The 27883-nt window shown below is 43.1% G+C and overlaps 1 protein-coding gene and 2 long non-coding RNA genes across 3 annotated transcripts in view; all 3 read right to left on the bottom strand.

The window, feature by feature from the left end:
* tusc3 (tumor suppressor candidate 3) overlaps positions 1-23522 on the bottom strand; it is a 149711-nt gene extending 126189 nt beyond the window's left edge. Inside the window, exon 1 of the mRNA XM_030351261.1 lies at positions 23393-23522. Within this exon, the coding sequence (XP_030207121.1) occupies positions 23393-23497 (105 nt within the window). The 5' untranslated portion in view covers positions 23498-23522. The remainder of the gene's footprint in view (positions 1-23392) is intronic.
* Positions 2417-7186, bottom strand: LOC115540184 (uncharacterized). The gene is made up of 3 exons (XR_003976130.1): positions 3482-7186; positions 3292-3383; positions 2417-3161 (listed from the first exon to the last, which is right to left on the bottom strand). It is a non-coding gene; the product is annotated as an uncharacterized LOC115540184 (long non-coding RNA).
* A 1079-nt stretch (positions 23523-24601) lies between the features above and the next one.
* Positions 24602-25750, bottom strand: LOC115540451 (uncharacterized). Its single transcript, XR_003976198.1, has 3 exons — positions 25442-25750; positions 25177-25238; positions 24602-24867 (listed from the first exon to the last, which is right to left on the bottom strand). It is a non-coding gene; the product is annotated as an uncharacterized LOC115540451 (long non-coding RNA).
* Positions 25751-27883: the final 2133 nt, after the last annotated feature.

Below are 27883 nucleotides of genomic sequence, written 5' to 3'. Positions count from 1 at the left end.
TGTGATAGAGACTATAGCCCTGTGATGATGAGTATAGCCCTCTAATGAGACTAAAGCCCTGTGATGAGACTATAGCCCTGTGATGATGAGAGTATAGCCCTATGATGAGACTAAAGCCCTGTGATGAAACTATAGCCCTGTGATGGTGATAGTATAGCCCTCTGATGAGACTATAGCCCTGTGAGGATGATAGTATAGCCCTCTGATGAGACTACAGCCTTCTGGTGAGAATATAGCCCTGTGATGATGAGACTATTGCCCTGGGATAAGACTATTGCCCTGTGATGATACTATAGCCCTGGGATGAGACTATAGCCCTGGGATGAGACTATAGCCCTGGGATGAGACTATAGCCCTGGGATGTGACTATAGCCCTGGGATGAGACTATTGTTGCTTTTAGAAAATGCAGTTGATAATACAAAGGGTCGTACAATGCAACTTCTGCAAAGTCTGAGAGTCAGAGTGCTGTAAGAAAGAAAGCAGTGCTGCTTCAAAGCTACATTTGTATGGTTGACATTCACATTTCGAATCCACATTTGAATGCTGTGCAGTAAGGACTGTGCATCTGAGGCTGGAAGGAACCGGTTGCTCACTAGAGTACCAGCTCCAGTCAATTCAGAAGAATGACAAACAGATATCGACAATGCTGCTGAGTATTGACGAGAAAGAAGTCTTCGAGGCAAACAAAAGGAGTGAAATTCAGGATACCCTCAATGACAAAACCATTACGGCTGTATTCAACCAAAGAGGCTCCTGGTGGAAATACCAGACGAGCCACGGAGAGCCGGGTCAACGTCACAATATGAGGGGTCAAAATGGATTGCACTGCGATGCGTGACAACACTTCACAGTCAAGCCTATGGAGATGGCCTGTAAACACAACGCAGGAAGAAGAGTTAACACTTCCTTTTATCCTGCGATACATTTGTTACCACAATGTCAAAGAAGGACAGAGGGGGGAGAGGGAGGAGAAAGGGGGGATGAGGGAGGAGAGAGAGAAGAGAAATTACTTAACAACACAAGCCATCTGTCACTTGGGAGGAGAGAAAAAACCAACAGCCCTGAAAACGATACATCAATAATTCAGATGACTGGGGCTAATAGGAGAGAGACGTAGAGGAAACAATCAGCCCAGAGAGCCTCCCAGCTGGTGGTCTGTACTCTGCTCAGGAAGGCTGTTCCTCAAGGCCCCAAAAATAACACTGTTTTAACCCAGCCCATTTTCAAATCAAGCCCTAAATTGCTTTCAATTGAAACCGTCTTGTCCCCCAGCCATATCTGGTACCTGATCAGACATTGTACTTGTTCAGTGTGCTGCGACGGCCAGAGAACTGCTCTGGCACACGGCATGTAGATAACCAAGTCAGCGGGGGAATCCAGCTCTACATGCTAGATTAAATTCATTGTATAAAGTAATGGAAGTATTTGCGTGCAAATGAGTCTGCTGGAGGATTTATCCAGGCATTTTAGAACTAAGAATGCAGAGAACTAAAGGCTTCTCAGAATTGACAGCTGCTAAAACCATGCTCTGAAACCAAAGAAACCTGGTTTGAAAATGTCCTGAATGGTTGTAAATCTAAATGACCCCGGATCGGACTTACAACACGTTCACATGCGGTGAAGGTCTGGACTGTTCTGAAAACCTCCTTGTTCAGCTATTGGGTCCTGTCCTGAAGGTCAGGCAGGAGGCCTACCACTACGGCCCGAGAAGACCTGTAGAATATCCAGAAGATGATCAGATTAAGGGTCATCTGGAGCTGGTATAAGGAGTTTGCGTTCCAATAGGCCTATCTCACAACTTCCTGGTTCGGCGTTCGATTTTGCATTCACCGGGTAAAGGGACTTCCGGTCGAGTAGTCCATGATATTTGACAATGGCGCAGTCAAAAAACCAAAGCTTCTGTTGTGTACCTCTATGTGCCAATTCAAAACAAAAACAACCGTATTTACCTTTCCACGACTTCCCAACTAATACCCAATACAGCAGTGGGTCAGGGCGATCAGACAGAGTTAATTTCGTAATTCAGAAGGGCAGTACACTGGTCTGTAGTCGGCAATTCTCAGCGGCTGATTATAACGACGGGAGTGCTACGCTGAATACTGGAGCTGTTCCCAGTCGTTTTGACTGGAACAGCTACACCACAGCCCCAAAGAAAACACCTGTGTATAAACGGGTGTCAGCTCGAAAAGCTGAAGGAGAGGACAAAACACAAATGGACCGGAGAGGTACCAGTGAACATGACTACGCGACACGCCCCCCTGCCGGTAAGTAGATGTGTGCTAACTAGCTGTTATGTCTGTTATTTGTGTTCAACACTTGTTGGGCTATTGTATACTTTTGCCAAACATGGCATGGTTAACGTTAAAACATTCAATCAACATCAGATGTACTGTTAAACTGGGGTTGCATATTAAATCAGATTCAGATTCAGCTTTATTGGCCAGGTTTGCGAAGAAACGAGGAATTTGACTTTGGTTTTTGCCCTCAATGTACAACACTCAACATTTAACCTATTGTTAATGTATAAAAAAAGAAAAACAAAAAACAGTACAAATAAATAAATAATAATAAATATAAATAAACTGTTAAGTATACAGAATAACAATACAATAAAAATAACCTGGCAAAATAACCTTAGTGAATACTAATGAATGGTAATGAAGACTGATTTGTCTTCTTTTTTTGTAGGTGCACTGGATGATGTCCTGGAGTATATTGCTGAGCTGGAGGCAAAGCTGCAAGAAATATCCATGGGGCCACAAACTGTCCTCAACAGATTTCGTGTGTCTGATCAGACCATGAAATATTACACTCGGTTTCCATCTCAAGAAGTGTTTCAAGTGTTTTGGGAGTCTGTTTGCCCCTCAACACAATATATTGTTTAATGGAGCAAAGCACATAGGATTGGACAAGAGGCGATTCCAACACCAAGCCCTTCAAGGAAGATTCCAGTCATTGATGAGTTTTTCATCTACTGTTGTAGAGTAGCAACTGGCCTTAAAGAACAGGTCATTGCTGACAACTTCCAGGTCAGCACAGCTGAGATGGTACTAACTCCAAGCTGGATATTCCCTCTAGGATGTGGGACATCACAGGGGGCGAGGGGGAATCTCACTCAGCTTTGCTCCAGACGCCAAGATGTGTTGTTCTGGTAGGGGCCCTAGAGGAAACGTCAAATAAAAATGGGACTGTTTTTTTTTATATTGTAGTGATAACAGATATATTCTAATATGCATCTTGTCATAATGAGCAAGTTTAACAGAGTGCAAATTGCAAAACAAATGTCTTACCAGCATACGCTCTGTAGAGTGTGGACTTGACTCTTCCCAACCGACTTGGGTTTTTTCACCACAAGGTCACTCACAGCCTCTGGATGGATTCCCTGAAACGAACAACAAAAATTTAGTCATAGAGGAAATGCTCATATACTCTAGACAAAAACTGAAGTGTATGATTTGAACAGAGGACACAACAGCACACCTGTGTTCTAGGTCGATGCCACATCTGTGGTTGACTGGTACAGATCAGGGAAGGTGGAACCACGTCAAGGCCCAGCTGCACATAATGCGCTGTCTGGAAGAGCAGAGCGGTTACATGGCTACAGAAGCATTTGCCCGCAGCACAGCTACAGCTGTGCTCTGAGAGACCAAGTTGTCCTCTCTCTCTCTCTCTCTTGAGAGGAGTTGAGGCATAGGAAGATGGCGGCCGTGAGGCTTGCCACAGTACAAGCAGTGTTCCTGTCTGTCATTTTAGCGTCTGCGTTATTTGTTTGTAAAGTGTCGTGCATAATCCAGTACACCCGATCGGAGCTTCTAAACCTCAGATCCACCTCTCACAGTGATCTGGGCCCATCTACATCCTTGCTGGAGAAGAAATTACTGGAATTAAACATCTACAGCGCAAGCCACTCAACACCATGGCAGCCGGCCCAAAAGAGCCGCCGCTCCGGCACCTTTGCCAGGTTCAGGAGACGCCCTTACCGGCCACCGCTCCCAGCCCTTCTGCTGTCAAACGTAAGATCCCTCCGGCACAAAATGGACGAATTACAACTTATGATCCAAACCGACAAAGACTACAGTGACTGCTCTGCCATCTGCCTGACAGAGACCTGGCTGGAACAATCAGTACCAGACCAAGCGGTAACTCTTCCAGGTTTCACATTACATCGTTCCGATAGATCTTCCAAACTATCAGGCAAGGCAAAAGGCGTTGGTGTTTGCATCATGATAAATGAACGCTGGTGCACAAATTCTACTGAACTCACACATGTATGTTCCCCTCACCTGGAATACCTCACTGTCAAATGCAGACCATCATTCCTCCCACGGGAGTTCGTATCAATTATTATGATCTGTGTTTACATTCCACCTGAGGCTAACGCTAACACCACCATAGCCGAGTTAGCCAACTACGTCTCCTCAGTGGAAAATTCACACCCGGACCCAGCAGTCATCGTCCTCGGGGACTTTAACCAGACCAACCTATCATCTGAGCTCCCCGGCTACCATCAGCAGGTAAATTGCCCCAGCAGAGGGACCAACACGCTTGACCACTGCTACACCTCCATCAGAGAGGCTTACCATGCTTTCCCTAGGGCTCCGCTGGGCAGGTCCGACCACGCAATGCTGCTGCTAATTCCAAAATACAGGCAAAAAGTTAAATCCTCCAAAACACCAACAACCTTTCTCCGGTGCTGGTCCCCCGAAGCCATTGAACAACTTCGGGGTTGTTTCGCGTGCACGGACTGGGATATTTTCCATGCCGCAGGTGACCTGAACGACGTCACCGAAGCAGTGACGTCATACGTCAATTACTGCGTTGACCTGTGCATTCCACTCAAAAAAGTCAAACACTACAATAATAATAAACCGTGGTTTAACCAGGACATTAAGATAATAAGAAAGGAGAAAAATACAGTACATTTGACAGGAAATAAAGAACAATATATGGCTGCCAAATACAAACTGAGATCTGCAATAAGAAGAGCCAAATCCAACTATGCCACTAAATTAGAAGAACAAATCTCTAATAGTGACACCCGCTCTATCTGGAAAAAATTACAAAACATGACAAACTACAAAAAGAAACCCACCCCCACACCTGACAGCGACAATCAGCTTCCTGATTCACTTAACACTTTCTATGGGAGGTTTGAGCAGGCACCGGTTCCACCACCATCTCTCCCAGACCCCCTCCCCCCCCCCCTTTCACCATCTACGAGGAGGAGGTAAGGAGCACCTTCAAGGGACTTAAGAGGAATAAAGCCCCCGGCCCAGATAACATTAGCCCCTCCGTTCTCCACCACTGTGCTGCGGAGCTGGCCGGGGTTTTTACCAACATCTTCAACTCCTCCCTCTGCCAAAGCTCAGTACCCAACTGCTTCAAAGAATCCATTATCATCCCAGTTCCCAAAACCAAGACCATCTCCTGCCTCAATGACTACAGACCCATTGCCTTGACATCAGCAGTTATGAAATAATTTGAGCGCATCATACTGAATCACATGAAATCTGTCACCACCCCCCTCATTGACCCATATCAATTTGCATACAGAGCCAACAGGTCAGTTGAAGACACCGTCATCTTAGCAACTCATCACATTCTGAACCACCTGGAGTCCGCCAACATATATGCCCGCATCCTGTTCATGGATTTCAGCTCTGCATTCAACACAATAAACCCGGCCAAACTATTCAATACATTACTGGACATGAACATCGACCCATGCATCTGTCACTGGATTCAAAGCTTTCTCTGGGACAGGCAACAAAAGGTGAAGATCAAAAATACCACATCCTCCCCTCTCTTCCTCAGTACAGGCACACCCCAAGGCTGTGTTCTCTCACCCTGGCTATTCTCCCTTTACACAAACAAGCTCACATCCCACCACAGCTCTGTCAACCTGTACAAGTACGCGGACGACTCAACCATCATAGGACTCATCACCAACAACCAAGAAACAGAATACCGTGCACAGATCAACCAAGCAGTGACCTGGTGTACAGACCATGATCTCATACTCAACTCATCAAAAACAACCGAACTCATCATCGACCCAAGACGCCAACCATCCCCCAAAACTCCTGTGCTCATTAAAGGTGAATCCATCTCCATCACTGACACATTCAAACTCCTTGGAACCCACATCAGCAATAACCTCAAATGGAAAATAAACGCAGACCACATCTACAAAAAAGCCCAGCAAAGACTTTTCCATCTCCGTCAGCTCAAGAAGTTCAGGGTAAGGTCCCATCTTCTGTTCTCCTTCCACAGCCATCGTAGAAAGCATCCTCACCTTCTCCATCACAGTCTGGTTCGGCAGTCTAGACTCACTCTCCCGGAAGAAACTTCAACGCATCATAAATAGAGCATCCAAAATGATTGGCACACCCCTTCCATCCCTTGATTCACTCTACCACAAACGGAAACTACGCAGAGCACGGAAAATCATCTCTGACCCCACTCACCCTGCACACTATGCCTTCCAGCTACTGCCCTCTGGGAGGCGTTACTGGACAATTGCCTCCAGAACAACCCGGTTAAAAAACAGTTTCATCCCAACTGCAATAAACTTTCTGAACTCGGAACGTTAAGGATTAAGCATGGCCCTTATGTATTGTGTAGTGTGTATTTCTGTATGTATATCTGTGTTATATGTTTTGTAAGTTGGAACCTGTACCAAGCTGACAACAAATTCCACCAGCCTGGCTGTGTGGTCATTAAAAGAATGAATCAATCAATCAAAACAGCCTCCAGGGTGATCTGTGAACACCATAAGAATTGAGTTACTGAACTTAGTAGGTAGGACCTTGATATAAGGTCTTTTTGGAAACTGGCAAGGAGTCTGCAACCGCAGAAAAGCCATGTACGGTGTGCAAAACTCTTGGGCCACCATTACATCTGTTGTTTTAGCAATGTTATAACATGAACTAGCCTAGATGTTTGTCCTTTTAATGCACTGAACAAATTTCCTTTATTTACGGCTTGTGCCTTAATAAAGAGGAAGAAAAATACATAGGTCTGTACTAGGGATGTGAAGAATGTGTCGACTCAACGGTCGATTCTCGACTCGTGCTCTAAACGACTCTAAAAATAGAAATCGATTAATCGTCTTTTTTTTTACTTTTTTACCCATTTCTGCAAAATAACCAATTACAAATTATCAAAATACAATAAATCCTTCTCTTTTTTTTCAAATGGGAGACGTAGCTGTGTTGTTTTTCTAACGGTCACTTCTGTTCTGCTACACCGCTACGTCTCCCAAGAGCGATCTCTTCCTTTGTCCTTTCATGACAATGGCATCTTCACTTAAAAGTCCGGTGTGGGATAGTTTCATGAAGATTGATGACAGAACAGTTCAGTGTAAATTATGCCTCATTTTGCGTACCATTCGTCCACAACCGTGATGTTGAATCACCTGGCAGGAGGCATCCCAAGCCTTCCAGCCAGCAAGGCAGCATCGCAAACTTTACGGTGAGATCCTGTGATAGCCGCCGGGCTGAAAGAATCAGCGGGTTGCTAGCTAAGATGATAGCCGGAGATATGCTGCCCATGAGCGTAGTAGAGGGGACTGGGTTACGCAATCTGATTTCATTTCTCGAGCCAACCTACACAGTGCCATGTCGCCAAACGATGACTGTGAGGCTGGAGAAAATGTACCGCGAAGCAGCAGCCTCCCTCTGCGAGATCCTGTCCTCAGCTGACAAAGTTGCTATCACCACTGATGCCTGGACAGCTTTGACGACTGAGTCGTACGTGAATTTTCGTTTACAAATATTTATTTAAAAACGAAAATATCTGTTTTAGTGGGTGTAGCCTCTGTTAAATTAAATGGTTTTATGTCCGACTTAAACCATTTCGTTGCAAAGAGGAGGCGCGCATCATCAACTGCCGTTCCTAATTAAAACAACGCCGACACATTTTGCCTATTGGGAATTTACAGGTTCACAATCCTGCTCTTTGATATTTTGTTTATCATCATTTTTATATCAACTTAACTTCATAAAAAAAATGCATTATTGGTTTGCAAATAGGACGGGTGGGCCAACTGGGCCGCTGTCTTAAAGGAATGCGCAGATCCTTTGAGCTCTGCAACTGCTGCAGCCGCGGGCCAAAAAAAAAGAGAAGAAATCGATCGATTTTTCGATTTATGCCTCCTACACGTCGACTCACAGAAAACGAGTCGTTTAACATCCCTAGTCTGTACAGCCACAACATTGCAGCAAGCTAGGTGGGCCAATTCTTAAGCACGCTACTGTACTGAAGAACAATGAAAATGATCTGAACTTCAGAAGAGGAAAACTGCAACGGCAGTTGTTAGTCCAGACAGACTATCAAAACAAACACAGACTTGGGCCAACGGGCCCTAACTCGGCAGAAACCTGTAGTATGTGGGGCTCCTCATTCCTCCTCATCGAGCGGTTGCATCTACCTCTCACTACCACCTTTCCATCAACTATATTTGACACTGAGCATATACATAATGTTAATAATATGTCGCTGATCGGACAAAAACGGGTCAGCAAATAACTAGCTGAACCTATATTTGGTTAACCTAATACTAAAATGCTAACGCTACACACGGAGACTTCATAGCCACCATGGCTAATTATATTCATAATATTATAGTCTACACATAACAAATATGATCATTTTACACACATTTCACACACAGACAATATTTCTGACGATTTATGTGGATCGTATATGGTTTGCTTGTCATCACAAAACATGAATGAGCAAGGCCATTGAGTAGCCTACTAACAACAACAAAACAGCTTAGACCACTTACCTTGATAATTGTGTACGAACTCCTCCACAAAGAACTTGTACCCCTTTCTCAGCCTGGACTGTGGTGTTGCTGGTGACTCCACAATCTTCTGCACATCTTCAAATCGTAATTTTGGAAAACCCACCAGGGAAGTGGCGAAGAAACGCTGCATTTTTGTGTTGACGGCAACAGCTGAAATGACTTCGCCGGAAGAATGTTTACCCGGTGTGACGTCATTTCCGATTTTTGTGAGATAGGCCTATCATTGTGCATAACAACCACACCTATAGATCCAAAGTTTCGGGACCATGGTATGCTTGCCTTTCACTGCGAAGACTCCACCAGGAGACAGACACAAGAAGAACGGTCTCCACCTGATTCAGAAGCCCAGACAGGGTTAAGTTGGGTTCCATTTCCACAGCCATGAAAGTGGTGGCAAGAGTTTCTGTGAATAAAGTATCTGAAGACACTTCTTTAATTCAGAAAAAATTCAGTGACAGTTTTGCTCTTTTGGGTCATCATGAATATATAATCAATGTATAAAGGGAGCCATGTTCATCATATCCTTTTGACGGTACATTGTATCGTTTATTGTATTTAGTCTTCGCCCTTATCATTTTCATTACATTTGTTTTGTATAAGTAATGAAATTATGGTCTTATTGTTTATATGTGAACCCCGGGAAGAGAAGCCGACTGCAGAATTTACAGTTACTGGGATTATTAAAAAATAACGAATAATAGTTTCAAACTTTTTTTATTTCTAGGCATCTAGGCAGTTTGACCACAACCCAGATTGTGGGTTGTTAAGGTATAAAGAATGTGTTGAACTGTGTTCAAATTATCAGGCGGGATGCCGTATGCAACAAGAAACATATTTTCCTACTCAACTGCGAATGTCTATATTGTTAATTCCACGTTTCCTGAAAATATACCTAATGAATAGCATACTGTTGACCACAGCATTACCATAATGATGACTATAGGTGCATATACACACGCAGTCACACACGGCCGCACTCCCGCACGGATGCACGCACGCACACACACAGGCACACAGAACCTGTAGCCGATGCCCTTGTGATTACACCTTAGACAACCAAATGTACTTCTTCGTTGCATGCTCAATGCGACGGCTCATGTACATATTTCTGCATTTGTTTTACTCTGACGAAAACATGTAATTGGCACAGAGCTACTAGGGTAAGAGGTTGAAAAGGCGGAATGCTCAAAGTAGTTTCTCCAGTTGTCGCTTAGCAACCAGCAGCTTTCAGACCAGCAGTTTCTCCAAAACAAGCATTTGTGGCCGTGCCTGAAAGTAAGTTTCCCAGCCAAGCACCAAGGGACTTTGCATGCATAATTACAATCCATAACCATTCAAGTGAAACTATATATTGCTGTCGTTCATTTTTCCCTGCAAAAGGTTTCACCTTAGGGCAGTGATGTAACGTTTCGACATAAGCCTGGGACTGATGACCAAGCACCCCAGGGGAGCCCCAATAAAGCAGTCCCCACACCAAGCAACGCAGGGGGGCCAAGGGGAGCCCCACTAAAGCACCGCAGGGGCCACAACGGGCTCTCATCAAGGAGAGCCCCACTAAAGCACCGCAGGGGCCACAATGGCTATGCTAATTAATTAATTAATATGAGTATCACAAACACATATTAATCCAAAATTAGCTATTTGTAATTGTACGATTAACTGTTTTTATGAAACTGCAGGAATACTCCTTTAAAATAAATTAAATTCTAAGAGAAAAGGTTTTCTGCTCATAGACTCAATGACTAAACCGGGCGCAGGGGCAGGCCTCACACACAGTGCCTACACTGTGTTAACCACACCAGGCCTGGGTGGAACAGCCAGCGAGGGGGGCTTGGCTAAGCCCTGCGGTCTGCTTGTTTATGGTGCTACTGTCATTGTTGCAAACGCAGGCATGCGGAAAAGCAAGCCAGGCTTACTTTGATCCACTGCTTGGACGCTCCCCGGACAGTAGTTGCAACCCTTTCCATTTATGACACTACTTGGCCATTTCTGAGTTCTTCCTACTCTCTCTAAAGTAATCTCATTCTCACTCTCCTTCTCTATTCTTTGCTCATTGTCTCTCCTCCCTCTCTTTCAGTCTCATCCTCCGTGTCTTTCTCCATCATTTGATCCCCTTTCTTATCCTACTTGTCTTTATGAGTGCTTCTTTCTGTTCTGGCCCCTGATCCCAGAGGTGGGAGGAGGGCTTCCAGCGGGTCTCCGAGGTGCTGCAGTCAGCCAGACTCACGGCCTGGAGGGAAACTCCAGACCAGCTGACATGGAGCAGGTAGAGAGGTATAAATATTCCTCCTCCATGTCCCTGATAATTCGTCCCGCTCGCTGCGGACAGACAGGAGGAGAGTGGTGGTGAGGCCGGTGGAGCTGGGGGTGGTGGTGGAGGTGCCTTAAATTACTTTTTGGTTTCATTCTTTCCCCCCCTCTATAGCATTATCTTCCCTTCTGTTATCCACAACTCGCCCCGTCAGCAGTGTCTCCTCCTCTTCTATCCATCAACCAAACATTCCTCCCTGCAGCTCCAGGAAATAAAACAATAAAAAGGGTAAACAGCTTAATCACAGATCATTAAAACAGATAAATAGCTTGGGGCAGAATGGAGAGAAGGAAAGAGAAGGACAGACCGACTGACCAACGGAAGGACAGACAGGCTGGGATTCAGCCCACAAACATGACAAACAGGTGTTGTTAACCGGACTGATAATAGACTCTTCCAATCAGTCCGGTTCACACTGGCATCTCATCACAATTGTGTGGGCTGAAGGGGCCATACATACTACACTCCTTAGTGACCCTGGGGTTTTAGCAACCATGAACTTCGCTTTCAACTTATTTTCTCTCAACAAACATGATGGTCATGGTAGCCATATGTTATTTTACAGTATCAATGTATTACAGACACTACAGCCTGCCAGACCAACAGCCAGACAACCAGACAGACAGCCAGATAGACAAACAGGAAGGCAGACAGCCAGACAGGCAGGCAGGCAGGCAAGCAGACAGACTAACAGACTTGAATACAAAATGCTGCTTCACCATTTTGTCCATTCCAAGCTAAATAAGAACTCCATCCTCATAGCTCAGCCATGGCCCCGGGCCGCCGACAGGGAGAGCCCATTCCTCACATTATAACCACCTTATGTCTCAGTCATGGCCTCTCTATGTGACTGTGTGTGCTTGTGTGTGTGTCTTTGTATCTCTCTCTCTCTCTCTTTCAGGTGCTGCTTGCTAACCAATATGCCTGCTCAGGCATTACAACCAAGAGCCATCCATCCACATTCACTGGCTTGGGATACATCATGATGGAAGAATCTCCCAAGGGCCAATTGTGACCCCAAATGTAATCCTTAAATCAAAGTAACAGTCTCAATGGGCTGTACAAGTCATATCCTTATGACACTCCCCTAACCCTAAAGGCAAGAAAAAACTCCCTTAATTAACAAGGAAGTCTTGAGCATGAACACAGGAAACGCTCTTCCCGGGGATAGTCAGGAGGGCAATTGGTTCCATAATTGGCACACATAGTAATAAATTAGTATTACAAGCAAACATTTTACAGACAAATTCAGTCTATGATGAGCAGTCTTAATATTAAACATTTGTTGACATTACTTTGTGAGGATGTCACAAACCATGCAAATTGTACAATTGTACACAGTTCAAAGCTGAAACCTGTTTAAGAGCACAAGGAGCGGGGATATGAATCCACAGCTGCTACATGTTAACAGACCGGGACAATGTGGGCACGTGGTGCCCTTCATGTAAACAGATGTGTTTCTGAATCCAATCCTGATTAGTAAACTATGTGGAATCTAAATAATTTTTTGTGCATAAACAGTCGCAGCCTTGAAGGGTCTCCCAGAGGCTTTATAAAGCCTTGTGGTATTGGCCATTAGGGGTGTAACGATACACGTTTTTTTACCGAACCGTCACGGTACAGACACATCTGGGTGGTTACAGAGGTGGAGGCTTGTAAATGTGGCGAACATAGCGTTAATATGGCGAATGTAGAGGCTTGTTTTGCGACGTGGAATTTAAAAGTTGAAGTTGGAGTTCCCCCTGGACCGTTAAAGAAAGAATACTACTCCGACTCCGTAATCCGACTCCGTAACTACGGAGACCCCTCGAGCATTTGCAGTTCTCGGTCGGGATGTCGGATACACAGTGCATTTAGCCAGCCAATCAATCTTATATGTTGAGTACAATAAACGTTGACTAATTCCACATAGCCCGCATTAATAGAGTCATTTTGTAGTTTTTATACATTTTACAGCTTTTTATAGCTGCTAGACGTAAAGAGTTCACCGTTCAAAGCGGGAAGTTTATTGCGGGGGAGAAGCCGCGGCGGCAGTTGTGTTGTAAATAAACGTCCAAAACTTTTCAAATCTTATTTGGTGTTTTATTGCTCCTTAATGTTCAAAGTAAACAATGTACAAAGTAAATAAGGTGCAAAGTTAAAGCGGGGAAGTGATTCCGGAAATTATTTAGTTAAAGGACCAATCACAGCCTTTGCTTTCTCCGTTGCGTCGATGGATAGTTCAATAATATTGGATGCGCACGTAAGCTACAGAGAATGCTACGGAGAGGGCTCTCTGTTTCAACATACAGCACTTTAACATGTACACGCATTCTGTCTAGGTATTCGGATATGCAAATACCATAACCAAGTTTATTGGTGTTTTCATTGCTGCTGACCTACGGCCATTCTCCGTTGTTGACAAACAAGCAGTTTTTAAAAAAGATCCACTTAACCATGAACTGTACCGTCCTGTACAGTACCTTGACTTCAAAACCGAGGAATGTCCGAACCGTGACTTTTGTGTACCCGCACACCCCTATTGGCAATGGACTAAGTAGGCATGACACACTACATGTAAGATGTATGAGGCCTTTACCGCAGAGCCCTTATGGAAGCCCAGATCAATTCCAATATTGAGGAAAAGGCTGAATATTGGTGAACGCTAAAATACAGACAGGGTTTTGCACTGAGAGGTTGTCCTGATAGCCATGCTGCGTAAGTGATAATAGAGAGCAAGTGAAGTTAATCTTTGAGCTGCTGAATCATCTCTATGGCTGTATGGATTTTAAATCAGCCATTAAATAGGAGATAGAAGGGTCAGAATGTGCTGGCATGTGGCTAGTAAATGGACTTGATGTGGTAGTGATTGTTTTCGGATTGTTGAGATACCAGAAATACAGAAGCCGACATTTAAAGGTCCCATGGCATGCTACTTTATGGATGCTTATGTGGAGCACAATAAATGAGGAGACAAGAGACAGATGCGTCGAGTCAGCTTTACCTTCCACTTCAATATATATAACATCACCTGAGACGCGAGTGAGGTCAAACGGACACCCAGCACGTTAAACCGGAACTGCTATCCCATAACACCTTTCCCTTATAAGGTACAGTTCCTTGGAATGTCTCTCAGTCTTACTTGTGGATCACCACACTTTATATATATATATATATATATATAAGGGATGGGCATGAGTAGTAAATTCCAAACTCGAGTGATCGAAGGAATTCCTCGAGGATAAATCGGGTACTCGTTTAATCAAATCTATTTTTAGAATGAAACGCATCTGCAGCAGGAATAGGCCTAATGATGAACGGCAATATTACCAACCAAACATGTAATGCTTATTCTCCATCAAAACAGTCAGAGTTATCAGAGTATTCATTATTTCTTTTTGCAAACGTTCAAAACACATTTTCCTTACAAAAATAAATATGCGTCTCACAATTTAAATCACGTTGAACCAAGGCCTGTAACGGTAAAAAAAGAAAAAAGAAAAAGAAACAAGTAGCCTAACCATTGCAAATAATTTAAAGCTGCAAATAAAACGGCAGCAAATGGACTATGGAAATACTCAGCGTTGTGATCTTCTCCACACGGCCGGGATTACAGCTGCGTCTTGCGGCGGTGAAAATAGCCGACACACTTGGTTGCTGCGGGTCTGCTTTCCCGAACTCACCGTTGTGTTTCAGGAGCATATGTGGCCGCATAGTACTTGTAGTACTCTGGTAGCTCGATTTCGCTTGGCATACTTTACATTTCACCTTATGGCCTCCTATTTCTTGAAAGTATTTCAATTCTTCGCTGCGCTTTGCTTTAACCGCCATCTCTTAACTTTTTGAATTCTGGCGTGCCTGCACACGGCACGGCACGCGCCACACAGAAATTTGATACATTTATTTTGCTTTGTGCCCACGGCATGCGTTAGTGGCGCCGCACAGAAAATGTATACATTTGCTTCAGAAAACTTTGTTTGTGTGTATATGCAAACTCGAGTGTGCCTGTCCACCAACCGAGTTCATTTGTAACGAGGAATACTCGAGTAATTTCGATTCCTCACGCCCATCCCTGATATGTACACTTTATGTTGAAAGTATAGAGACCGTCGCAATTCCCATTGAAAAGAATGGCGTGCTTATTACTCTTCAAAACAAGAGCAGGTAAATTGTGAAAAATGAATTAAACTATCAGACAACACGGTCATATGCTATAGACCCTAGGGTATCTGTGGTATAAAGGCTGGGACCAATTTTGAATAATAAATATGTAAACTTTATGTTGAAAGTATAGACCGTCGCGATTCCTATTGAAACGAATGGCGCGGTGATTTCCTTTTTTTTTACGGTTTTCGTTTACAGATTTTTCCTAAACGGTTATGATTTACTAACCGGTTACACGTGTACAAGTGTACCCGTGCACACCCCTAGTTTTAACCCCTGAGGTGTATGAAATCAGATATTTACATAAAATACTATTATGCATTAATTGCAGCCTTTCACTATTAATTAATTGTAGGGATGCACCGAATTTTCGGCCACCGAAAATGGCCCAAAAACAACACAGCCGAAACAGAAATTTGTGATGACGCAAACAAAAAGCGCGGCCAGCACACGCTTGTCTGGATTAGCGCCATTATGTCTGCGGTGTGGATGTTTTTCAATATTTCTGAGAAAGACCCACGTATAACGATTTGCAAAAAATTGCAATTCCTTGATTTTAATGAAGTTAGTACACAGTAATAGCCATACATGCAATGGTAGTACTAATAATTGGCATAATAATTTCCTCATTTTCGGTTTTGGCCAAGAATTTTCCTTTTGGTGCATCCCTAGTTAATTGCAAATGCAAACATCACAATACCAATTAATATGCAATAATTGGGCAGCCCTAGCGTAATATTACAACCCCAAGGTAGAATGTTGCTTCTCAATTAGAAAAAACAGCAAGTAGGTCTGAAGACGAAACCATCCTCAAATCAGCCACTAGAAGGATTCAGAATGATTCAGCGTTGGAATGTGTGATTGTGGTGAGAGTATTATTGGTCAGAGAGAAGGATAGTGGATGCCATCGGTGTATTCTTCCAATCATATTTTGAATAGTCATGAAAGAACCATTTGACTTTCAAGCAGCCAACAGCAGACAACCAGCCAATACTCCACATGCTGCATAATATTCAATGTCCCCCGGCCCCCTTGTTACCTTTACGGTCTTTAATGATAAAGGTGTGGTGGTGCGAGTGTTTGAGGATGTGATAAGAAGACGAGGAAGCGTTTAATGGCAGGTGTTGTCAATTAACTATCCTCCGTCTCATCTTTAAAATACAGAGATAGCTGAGCCCAGGAGAAGAAAGGAAAAGAGGCCCATTCAACGGACAATGGATTTGGGTTTCCTGCATGTTAATTGCCATTAGAGACTATGCAATCCATGCTCGTTGGAATCCTGTGTCCTTCACATGTCTCCAACGATTGCTAGCCTCGTTCTCAGCCTCTCTGTCTACCTCCTATTTAGAGTGTCTGTCTTTCTTCTGTCATGTGTGCTTGCATGTTTCATCTGTGATGCTGTGCTGTAGTTTCTTGGCCCTGAAAACACGGACCACGTTGGTCGTCTGTTGGGTCTATTCTTCTATAGGCATTTTTACACTGACAAGCCGGTTCGGTCACAGCTTGGCGCGCCCGGCAATTTCACTCTCTTGCCTGTGTAAAACCGAGGGGGTAAAATCCCCCATCTTCATGGAGACGGCTTTCTTGGTTCAATGGAGAAGGTGTGGCTACGCATGGAGAGTAGACCTCTTTAGAATCATTTGCATAATACGATTGATTTTATTTTTTTATGATTCAAGAGACTTGCATGTAAGATTGACATCTGAGTGTAGGCTACAAACGCGATTAACTATTTTAGTGCAAAAACTCCAACATATTCAAAATTTTGCTGAACATTTGTTTTTATCCTGACCAAAGCCTCACAAGGAAAGTTCCTCTCCGTTTTTCTCGTAGATCACACCATCTTTCCCCGTCTTCGTTTAAAGCGACGGCATCACCTTCTCTCACATGATCAGCAGCTCGCAGATTTCACTGTCTTTCAAGTTAGAACTACTCATGTTGATATGGCTACATTGTCTCTTTTGCAACACCTTTACCAAAGTCCCGCACCTGGAACCACAGAGCCATCTATCACATTTACATCAAAATGAAACCGTCAAAATGTGTAGGGTCCAAGAGGGTAAATTGGAGTGGGAACTCAGGCAGGTATACATAAGGGTTGCCGCGGTATACGGTATTACCGTTGTTACCGGTGTTGAGGCCAACACCGATTACTCGGTGTTGCACACCGGCAACACCTAGTTGTTGTTTTTTTCAGTGATAAAAAACAAATTCAGTAAAAATGAATAATATAATTATAATCAAGAAAATTAAAATGTGTAGAATAGGCCACAGTTCTGCTCTGTGTGGGAGAATTGTCACGCCGAGAATTGACGTGCTTCCTTACAAGACCGGTAACCATAGCAACGCCGGTAAACAAACCCCGCGAAGCCCAATCCCTAAGTGAGCTCCCCGCGCCACGGCCATCCGGAGGCGCACAGAGCATTTGGCCGTGATATTATGATATATAAAATTATATTATACTATTATATATAGAACGTTATAAGACGCTGAGAATTGGCGGCCAGCCGCTGTCAACGAGTGTGACAGGGGAGTTGACGGAGAAGATGGCGGTTGACCTATAGTTTCAAAGTTAATACCGGTGTCGACACGAGCGTATTACTCGGTGTGAAAATGTCCACACCACGGCAACCCTAGTATATATACCCTCAGTCATTGTAAACACGCGGAGTGCATAGTGTATAGTGCATAATGTATAGTATAGTGCATAGTGTATAGTGTATATTATAGGGTATTCTATAGTGCACAGTGCATAGTGTATAGTATAGTGCATAGTCTATTGCAAATAGTGCATACTGTAGTGTATAGTATAGTGTATAATTCATAGTAGGGCTGAACGATTAATCAAATTCAAATCGCGAGGTAATAGAATGCAAGGAAAAATAATATATATATTTTTAATTTTTTTATACATTATTTTTTGATTTGTTCCCATTACTGACTGGAGATAAGTACGATATTTTTTTTCTTTTACAATTCCATAGTTAAATAAAGATGTTATAATATCAATACACATCGGCCTGGCCTAAAGGAAAGAGCAGTTTATATATGTTGACTGCTTCCAGTGTTGTGTTGGTCATACTAAAGAATGATTTAATGCTTGTTTAGTGAATGATACAGAACATAAGGAACTTAATAAATAAAAAAAAAGCATATTTGATTATTTCTCCAAATCGTTCACACCTGGCGCATAGTGTATAGTATAGTGTGTTGCATAGTGTATAGGGCATATTGTACAGTACAGTGCATAGTGAATATTATAGTGCAGAGTGTATAGTGCATTGTGAATAGTATAGTGCATATTGTATAGCGTATAGTATAGTTTATTCGTATAGTGCACAGTATACAGTATAGTGCGTGAATATTATAGTGCATAGTGTATTGTGTATAGTGCATAGTGTATAGTTAAGTGCATAATGCATCGTGTATAGTTTATAGTGCATAGTATAGTATAGGGATGGGTCAGAATATTTGATTATTCCATTATTCGTTCCCGAGGGTCAAAATCGATTTTTAACATTTGGACCGTTAACACTTTTCCCATTCAAATATACGTTTTTCACAAGCCATAACTTTATTTCCCTGGTAACGCCTGAGTTCTAATACCTGGAACAATCATTACCTTTCCGTAAGGTTCACTCCTCCAGTAAATAGGACGGACCTTAGCTACGAATAGTAACGGGAGGTATTGTAGTCCGCTCAGCTATGAGCCAGAGAGCAAGCGTTATGCATTGTACATATTTATCATTTGAAATTCGTCCCAGCCTTTATACCACAGATACTATAGGGTCTGGGATGGGCATGATTAATCGACGATCGACTAATTGATCTTCTAGAATTTCGTCGATTCCGTAATTTTTTCATCGATTAAACTAATGCAGTGCGCAATTAAACACACGGGGGCAATATTTAAATTTGCGGCTCCTCCCCCGCAATAACATCCCGCTTTGAATGGTGAACTCTTTACGCCTAGCAGCTATAAAAAGCTATAAGAACTACAAAATTACTATTAATGCAGGCTATGTGGAAAATGCGCCGACTTTGGCTCAGCCCTCTTCCGCTACGTAGCTAAGGTGGCTGCCGTTGAGTACGAAAAGTGTACATCGCCACACACTTTGCGATTTGACCGTTTTCAGTACACTTATTTTCGCCCGATCTGAATCGGAACGCCCTAAGTACTCAAACTTAGGCTAGTAAGAATGGATAGTATGGATATTGGAACACAGCCATGTAATCATAAAGCGGACGAGGCCGCGGCGAAGTCTGGTGTGGGACCATTATTATTTAAAAAATGACTTCTTGGGTAGCACTATAGGCCTACCACTCAAGGCGAGGTTAGCATCACTATAGGCCTACCACTCAAGGCGAGGTTAGCATCAAAGCAGAAATACAGAACTTTCTGAGCCCCTGGATTGTGGAAAGTTGTTCCCCCGACTTGCCAAGTTAGCACGGAGGTATTTGTGCATCACGGTAACGTCGGTCCCCTCAGAGCGGGTGTTTTCGGCGGCTGGACTGACGGTCACCAGGCTGCGGTCGCGTCTGACCCCAGAGCATGTCAACATGCTCATCTTTCTGAACAAAAATCCGTAGACTGGTTGGTTAAGTTGTAACATGATTGTTTTTTTTGTATGATTGTTGTTATTATTTTGGGAGGTAACTAGGGTTGTGTTTATTGTTAGTAATGTTTATGAGCACCGGCTTCGAGCTGCATGCTCCGTTGCTTAGAGCAGAGTAGCGCATAACTATTGAACGGATCTGGTTTAACTGAGTTGTTCATCTGATAATAAAGATCCCAATTAGGAAAACACGCTGCTTTAGTTTTTTCATTTCATTTTGAATATAGCATATAAATACTTAGGTAATATCACACGAGAGATAGTGCGTTGTATCAGCACGGCTGTGATTGTGCCGAAGATAATGACAGCTGTGCTGATATTCACTACAACAGCACAACCTTGAGTGTGATATTGCTTTTATACAACAGTTCTACAAGCACCATTAATTAGTTAACATTTGTTTGTTCATTTAATTATTTATTTGGCACCGCAAACATAAATGGATCCGCGACTGGGACTGAACTGTTGCAAAGCAACACACACACTAGCTAGCAGAAAATAAACAGCGGAGTGATACATGTATAGTTAAAAGTCCCGGTGCTGTTATACTTGGTCGGAACAACATTTTAAGGTAAAATATTAACGATTAATCGACTAATTGATCGTTAATTCTCCCGACGATCGACTAACTGTACGTCCACACCAGGAGCGACCAAAGCGTCTTTGACGCTTTGGTCGCTCACAAAGTTTCGCTGCGAATTTTTCTGTTCGCTTTGGTCGCTCAAGTCGCTCATGACGTACAATTCAATTATGCAGACGCATTTAAAGGAGCCGTATGCTTTTGGTAGGCCCTACAGACAGCCATATCAAAGAGTGAACTCTCCCATACACCTTGGCCATATTGCCGAGACGGTTTTGATTGTTGGATAAAGTGCTTCGACAACAAGTAGGACAGTGATTCCCCCCAATATAAAAAAAAAATCCTAAAATGTAGGATAATTACAACCGAGAACAAAAAGCCATGCGTGCTGTAGTAGGCTAGTTAAAATATGTTTCACTGATCTGCATCTGCAAATCATGATCTGCACTCATTCGTCGCACTCAAAACAAATAGACATTGGCGCACATGGCTAATTTGCATACGTGCACAGGACTGGTTGGCTCCGCAAGGCAAATAATGGAACATATCTATCTATCTAGGCCTATCTGTCTGTCTATCTATCAACGCGTGTCTAGTTGTAATGTGATGTATTGTGTGTGCATGTCCAGTCAGACTTGTTCTGTGTGGTCTTGTAGGCTACTGTCCTGTGTGGGCCGAACCACCTAAATGGATTCCCGACGATTTGTGTCGTTTGGTATTAATAAAGACTTGACTAGGCTATCTATCTATCTAGACTATTTAATTAACAATTATTCACCTCAGGCTCCGTGAATAGTCGGGAATAGAGGGATAAAAGACAAGAGATATATCCCTTGTCATTTATCCCTCGTCTTGTCGATTAGTTTGTTTATGTGACGATTTCAAAAACTTTTTTGGTTTTGTTTAAAGCATGCTACACGCGATTGGTTGGATAGATTGGTGGCATGGAGAGCAAATGAAAATGATTCCCGCTTAAATACGAACGTTCTAGATGTATAAATACTCCCGCTTGTCATCACTTGGTATCCAAACCACTATGGCGTTTCGATCTCTGAACTGAAAAAGGGTTGGTTCATACAACACCGGGTGCACAGTTACAGCCGCGATTAATACTTCAGCCGACATTTTGTTCAGTGAGTGAATAAAGGTAGGTAGGAACCAATGTGCCTGCCGGTGTTCCCTGGGATCCACGCAAGCGAAGAGCGTCTAAATTCCGATTGGCTGTCAGTGTTTGGCCGCTGAAGCAAGTCATAGTCATTTGCATAAAGTTAAAAAGTTTTCAACTTCTTTTTGACGCTCTCGTCGCTCAACTTTGGCCGCTAGTAGCGTTGGTCGCTTTGGTCGCTTTGGTCGCTCTTGCCCATAGAAAGTGAATGACTTCCAGCGATTTGGTCGCTCAATTCGCTTCTGGTGTGGACGTACAGTAAGACAACTTAATCGAATGCCCATCCCTAATAACATATAACCTCGTTTTCTGATTACAGTTTAATGCATTTTTCACAAAAGACAATTTGACTGGAACTACTTAGCGGGTAGATGTTTTTTTTAATTTAAGATATTAAGTGATTTCTTGAAGATTTTCCATGGCTGCCTTTGTGAATGTCGGCACACATCGAATAATCGGTTATTCGTTCATACCACCCACTGATTATTCGACCATGAAAAATATGAGTTATTCACAACCCTAGTATAGTATAGTGCAGGGATGGACAAATGGTGGCCCGCATTCTAACTCAGCCAGGTCCGCAGATTATTTAAATATTTTTACCGCAACTGAATCAGTCAGTCATTGTAATTATACTGTGCCCCGATAGAGGACGCTTCTTATGCAAACAATAGCGCCAAGGAGAGCCATGTCCATGAGCAGTGTAAAAACGTAAAGAACACTCGATCAAGAAAATCTTACCTTTCAATCAAGATGGGAAATAGAGTATCTGTTCATATAATTCAAATGCAGACCCATGTGTCAGGTCATGAAAGAGTCAAATTTAAGTCGCCACTACAACTACTACAACTGCACTGATTATGATGATAGGTGTTGCACTTAATGTTGGGCCACTGTTTTTCATTTCTGTGCCATCATTGAATGATGATGTATGTGGGCCCTTTGCACTGAAAAAAAATACTAATCACTCATGTGTCTGTTGTTTTTTTTCAAACGACTTGTTCTTTTTGTCGTTTAACAAGAGTAGACACGTGAAAAATGCATTTAAGCATGGAAAATATGAAATTTATGTATGTTGTTTCAAGAAACATACAACATCTGAACAAGAGCTACTGAATTAGCCTTGACTTTGCATGAATCACACAAGCCACCTATTGTGGCATCAAAAGAGTGGGTAGTTTGCATCCCTGATATTGCAGTGTATAGTGTATGGTGCATAGTGTATGGTTCATAGTGACGAGTGTATAGTATATTGTGCATAGTGTATAGTGCTTAGTACACTATGCACTATACGTGCATAGTGTATGTGCATAGTGTATGGTGCATAGTGTACTATGCATAATGCATAGTGCAGTGCATTGTGCTTACTGCTTAGTGTATAGTGCATGGTGTAGTGAATAAGCTAACAGAGAAACGTACTAGAAATCAGAGCGCGCGACCATCACTCTGATGTCCGCGTGCACCGGTGTAACATAATGACAGGCGGCGACACACAACACAGCCAGCAGCAATTAAACAGAACACATCTGAAGCGTCCATTGACCCTCATCTTGTCTTACACTCTCTCTTTACATAATATTTTGTAATACAATAACACGATGGTATTGCTGCAGGAAACAACGACGACGACATAAAAGATGCTGATCTGCATCCGGAAGCGTCCTCTCCACCATGCAGACCGCTCACACCTCCTCTACCTCCTCTTTCTATCTACAGACACCTCCTCTACCCTTTACAGACACACGGAGAGGAGCGGGGCCGTACCTCCTTCTTCTTCTGTCCTCCTCCTGGCAGCACGCACAGCAGCAGGATGAGGAGCACCGACATCACCGGCAGCTTAGCGGCGCTTTTCCTCACAACAATCGCCATGATGAACGAGAGTCCGGATGCTGCAGAGGCGTCTCTGAGCAGGGATTGGTTACCAAGTTCACCAATCTTAGCAGAGGAACTACATTCACGGTTATGGATGTTGTAGTTTTTGAAGGCGGAGAGGTTTTTATCTCTTGCAAAACGAACAATAACGATACATACAACACCGTACTATTAATAGGTTTTGTCCAAAGGATAACCACCATTTATTTGATCAAATAAACCAGAATTGAATAGTTATAAATACGGTATAAATGAATATGAATAAGACCATTTTCGCTTAGTATAATTTGGCATTAAACAATAACAAATAAAAAAAACAGAATTTAATTATTTACAATTAAATAATGATAAGTAAGTAATATGTTACTTTATTAAATAATTAATCTAATAAATCAAAGGGAATTAACTCGTAGGCTCAATATAACCTAGGCACAAATCCTGTTCCTGATTGCTCCACGGGTGGTTTTGGAGGGACCACGGAAACTTCTTCTCATCCTTCACACCAGTGGCGGAGCCAGGAAATTTCCATTGGGGTGGCCAGGATGGGGCCAGTGATAATTTTTGGGTGGCAAGCATGTGTCTCACCAGGAGATGCAGAGCTATTTAAGACACATACAGCAAACATCTCAACATTATTCGGAATTCAGATGAAGGTGCAATAGAAAAGTATTCAATATATTTAAATTGTTCTTATACCTAAAGGCAAAGTAACAAAGAAGCTCAAACTTAAAAAATAATATACACTTATTCTGTATTCATACTTGTTTTTAAACTGTGTTGATTTACCGATTGCTATTTGTGTTTTTATTTGTATTGTACGACTGAGTAGAACAATGGCTGTACAGACATGCATTGACAGCAAGGTATTCTATTTTATAGTAGAGATGTCCTCAGTTTATGGCGACAAGCCAAGTCAATTCTCTCAGTGTATCATCAGGAATACAAAACAAGGATACAGAATTAGAAGTGCAATGTTTTTTTAATCAAGTCTGATCACAATATGGATTTATCTTTAAATAACAAAAGGTATAAAATACTGAGCTAATGCATAGAAATATGAAAATAAATAAAATATCATCCTGAATACAATTAGCTGAATTCCAACAAATGTAAGTATGACAAGCATTAACAGCCTGTTTAAATAAGCAGTGTCAATTTTTCTTCAATTCGATCCATAAACATCTATCAAACACATAATAACAAACATCATATTCACAATGGGTATTAGGCGGACTCTGCAAGATTAGATTCAAGTTTGAGCCACATTTACACATATCAGACAGAGAATCCAAACAGTGACATCTCATTAAAACTGAACACTTCAATGAATGTCCCTAAAGATCTATCGGTTCTTGATTTGGAAATGTCTGTTTGAAAATGGAAAAAAAGGCATATTCAATTATTAAATTACAGCAGAGATTAATAACAATCAAGATAAACTCATACATTGGAGTGTACTATCCCATGTTACATCTAATGGATTATCTGAACACTATAATCTGCTTAAAACGTTATAGATTTGAGGTCATTCATCCAACTCTACTCCAGTTGAGGACGGTGAGTGGTATGACTCATACCTGTTTATGAATTATCAGGCCACTGTATCAGATTGGGCAAAACTGAAGTGGAATTAAAGTGTCCAGTATGTGTGAAAGAGTGAGTATACGTGGAGGTACCTTGGGCCGCCACTCGTTGTTGGAGGCTCCTCTCTCTCGCTGTCTGAATCTTCTGTGGGAATCTAAATATATATATTAAAAACATTAATAGGTGTTTAAAGTATTTTCCACAAGGTGTAATGATCCACTATCCAAGTATTTCACAGATACAAAAGATTAAAATTCATTTTCTACAGCATTAAACATATACAATATAAACTTGTGGACAATATCGATGAAAAGTTAGCAGAAGAGTACAACATACAATGTAAGATTGACAATTTACCTGGGGATCCACTGGGGCCACTCCTCAGGGAGGACTCTTCTGTCCTGCTCTCGATCAATCTTTCAGAAACATCAAAAATAATTACAATAAGGTGTACAGGTAATTTTCCTAAAGGTTTTATAATGCATGCTATATATTGTTTAACAAACACACTATAAGCTAAAGTATAATATTAGTGAAAGTGTCTCTGGGTAGCAAATACAAATATGCCATACTTTAATGTACTGAAAAAACGAACTGATATGTTTTACAATGCACTTTCAACCTGACCTGTATGAATAGACAAACTTTAAGGCCCAATCCCGTTTCTTTGCTCACTGTCTCAACCCTAACCCTCATTGCTACCCCTCATTGCTACCCCTAACCGATCCCCTACCAAATGGGACAACCCTACCCTGTGACGTCATCATGGCCTCCCCGTGCCCCCTAGCAGATAACCAGACCCCTGGTAATGTTACAAGAGACAGACTGGCTGCCATTGTCTCGGGCAACGAGCAAGACCCATTGTAAAGATGTTTAACCTGAAATGGTATTTATATTTTGTAATTGGCATGTTTAAATAAAGTATTAAAAAAATAAATAAAAATTAATACTATTTGTCCCTCGTAATATACCTTTATTTTGAATGTCACTTAGCTACATGTTAAAGGTGGTATTAGGGTGCACTCACACTAGGCCATCTGGCCGTGGCCGTTGGCCGTTTTCACACCTAACCGTGCTCAAATGGCCCCATTGTTCTCTGGCCTGCACTCACACTAGGCCATCTGGCCGTGGCCGTTGGCCGTCGCAGCTGTGGCCTGGCCACGGAACGCTCTTGTACATACGTCATCACGTCGTAACACGTCATCCCCAAGCGTCCGCTGCATGGACCATAATAAAGTCTGCCGCCAGTCAGAGTTTTAACAACAATGGACAACAACACAGAGAACACACCAACAGTTGAACTGCTTGACGCGATGTTTACCGTTTAATGGGAAAGAAGGCTCGTCGCCTTTATTATGTCTGTGGTCGTCGCATTGACTATACGTCATCCAGCTCAGGTTGCGTAGCCGTGCGTGTGCGCGTGTCGGCTCATTAGCATCTGTACCGTAGCGGCCCGTGCCGTAGCAGCACACCTCTCCCAAGTGGCCAAATTGGCCCGGCCTGGCCAGACTGGCCACACTCACACTGGCAGATTTGAGCACCGTTAGGTGCTAAAATGGCCACGGCCACGGCCAGATGGCCTAGTGTGAGTGCACCCTTAGATAATAATCGGTTATGAACAAGAACACTTTAGAAGAAACACTTTATTTAAATAAGAAACACTGAACCACACATCTAAAAATACACACACACGCATCTAAAAATACACACACACGCACACCTAAAAATACACACACACACACACACACTCTCTCTCTCAGCTTTTGAGAGAATGGTGGAGAATCACATCTTCTCAACCATTCCGCCAACTTTGCCTCGCTCTCCTCATGCCTCGCTTGCTCCCTGGCACTCTCCTCTTGGAAGGGGTGTCTGGGGTGGTGGAAGAGGTGCCTGGGGTGGAGGAGCATGAGGGAGAGGTGGGGGGGGGGGGGGGCTGGTGGCAGTGGACTCAACGAAGTCCTGAAAGAAAACGAATAAGAAGGAATTAGGAATTATATGCCAGAACTGGTTGATATGGCCATATGTTATGTACAATATATAATAGCTATGTACACAATATATTACTGCCAAAAAATACATTGATTAACCATGTAATATTACTAATATAATATATTAGTATATATAATAATACTTATAGAAGTATACCTTATCGTGGTGGAGAGGTTTGCGTGTCCCTGTGAACCTGAGGGCTGTGTTGTCTGGAGCCTTGTGCTCCTGGTAGGGTCTCTCATGGCAGAGTGGTCTCAGGTGAGGGGCTAGACTAAGAATGGTTCAAAAATCCTCAATGAATATCGGAATAAGAGGAGATGTGACCCGGCCCGGAGGAAGCCCGGGGCCCCCGTCTGGAGCCAGGCCCAGACGGAGGGCTCGATGGCGAGCGCCTGGTGGCCGGGTTTGCCACGGAGCCCGGTCGGGCAGAGCCCGAACAAACTACGTGGCACCCCCCCTCTCTTCATCTCATGGGCCCACCACCTGTGGGAAGACCCGTTGGGGTCGGGTGCGCAGCCACATGGGTGGCAGCGAAGGTCAGGGGTCTCGACGGACCAGACCCGGGCGGCAGAAGCTGGCTCTGGGGACGTGGAACGTCACCTCGCTGTGGGGAAAGGAACCGGAGCTTGTGAGGGAGGTGGAGCGCTATCAGTTAGATCTGGTGGGGCTTACCTCCACGCACAGTCTCAGCTCTGGTACCGTACTCATGGATAAGGGTTGGACTCTATTCTTCTCCGGAGTTGCCAAGGGCGTGAGGCGCCGGGCGGGTGTGGGGATACTCATAAATCCCCGGCTGAGCGCCACGGTGTT

The sequence above is a fragment of the Gadus morhua genome, chromosome 3 (genome assembly GCF_902167405.1).
Source record: "Gadus morhua chromosome 3, gadMor3.0, whole genome shotgun sequence".
In the NCBI taxonomy this organism is placed as follows: Eukaryota; Metazoa; Chordata; class Actinopteri; order Gadiformes; family Gadidae; genus Gadus; species Gadus morhua.
The sequence above is the reverse complement of the archived record's forward strand: the minus strand, read 5'-3'. Positions and strand labels throughout refer to the sequence as shown.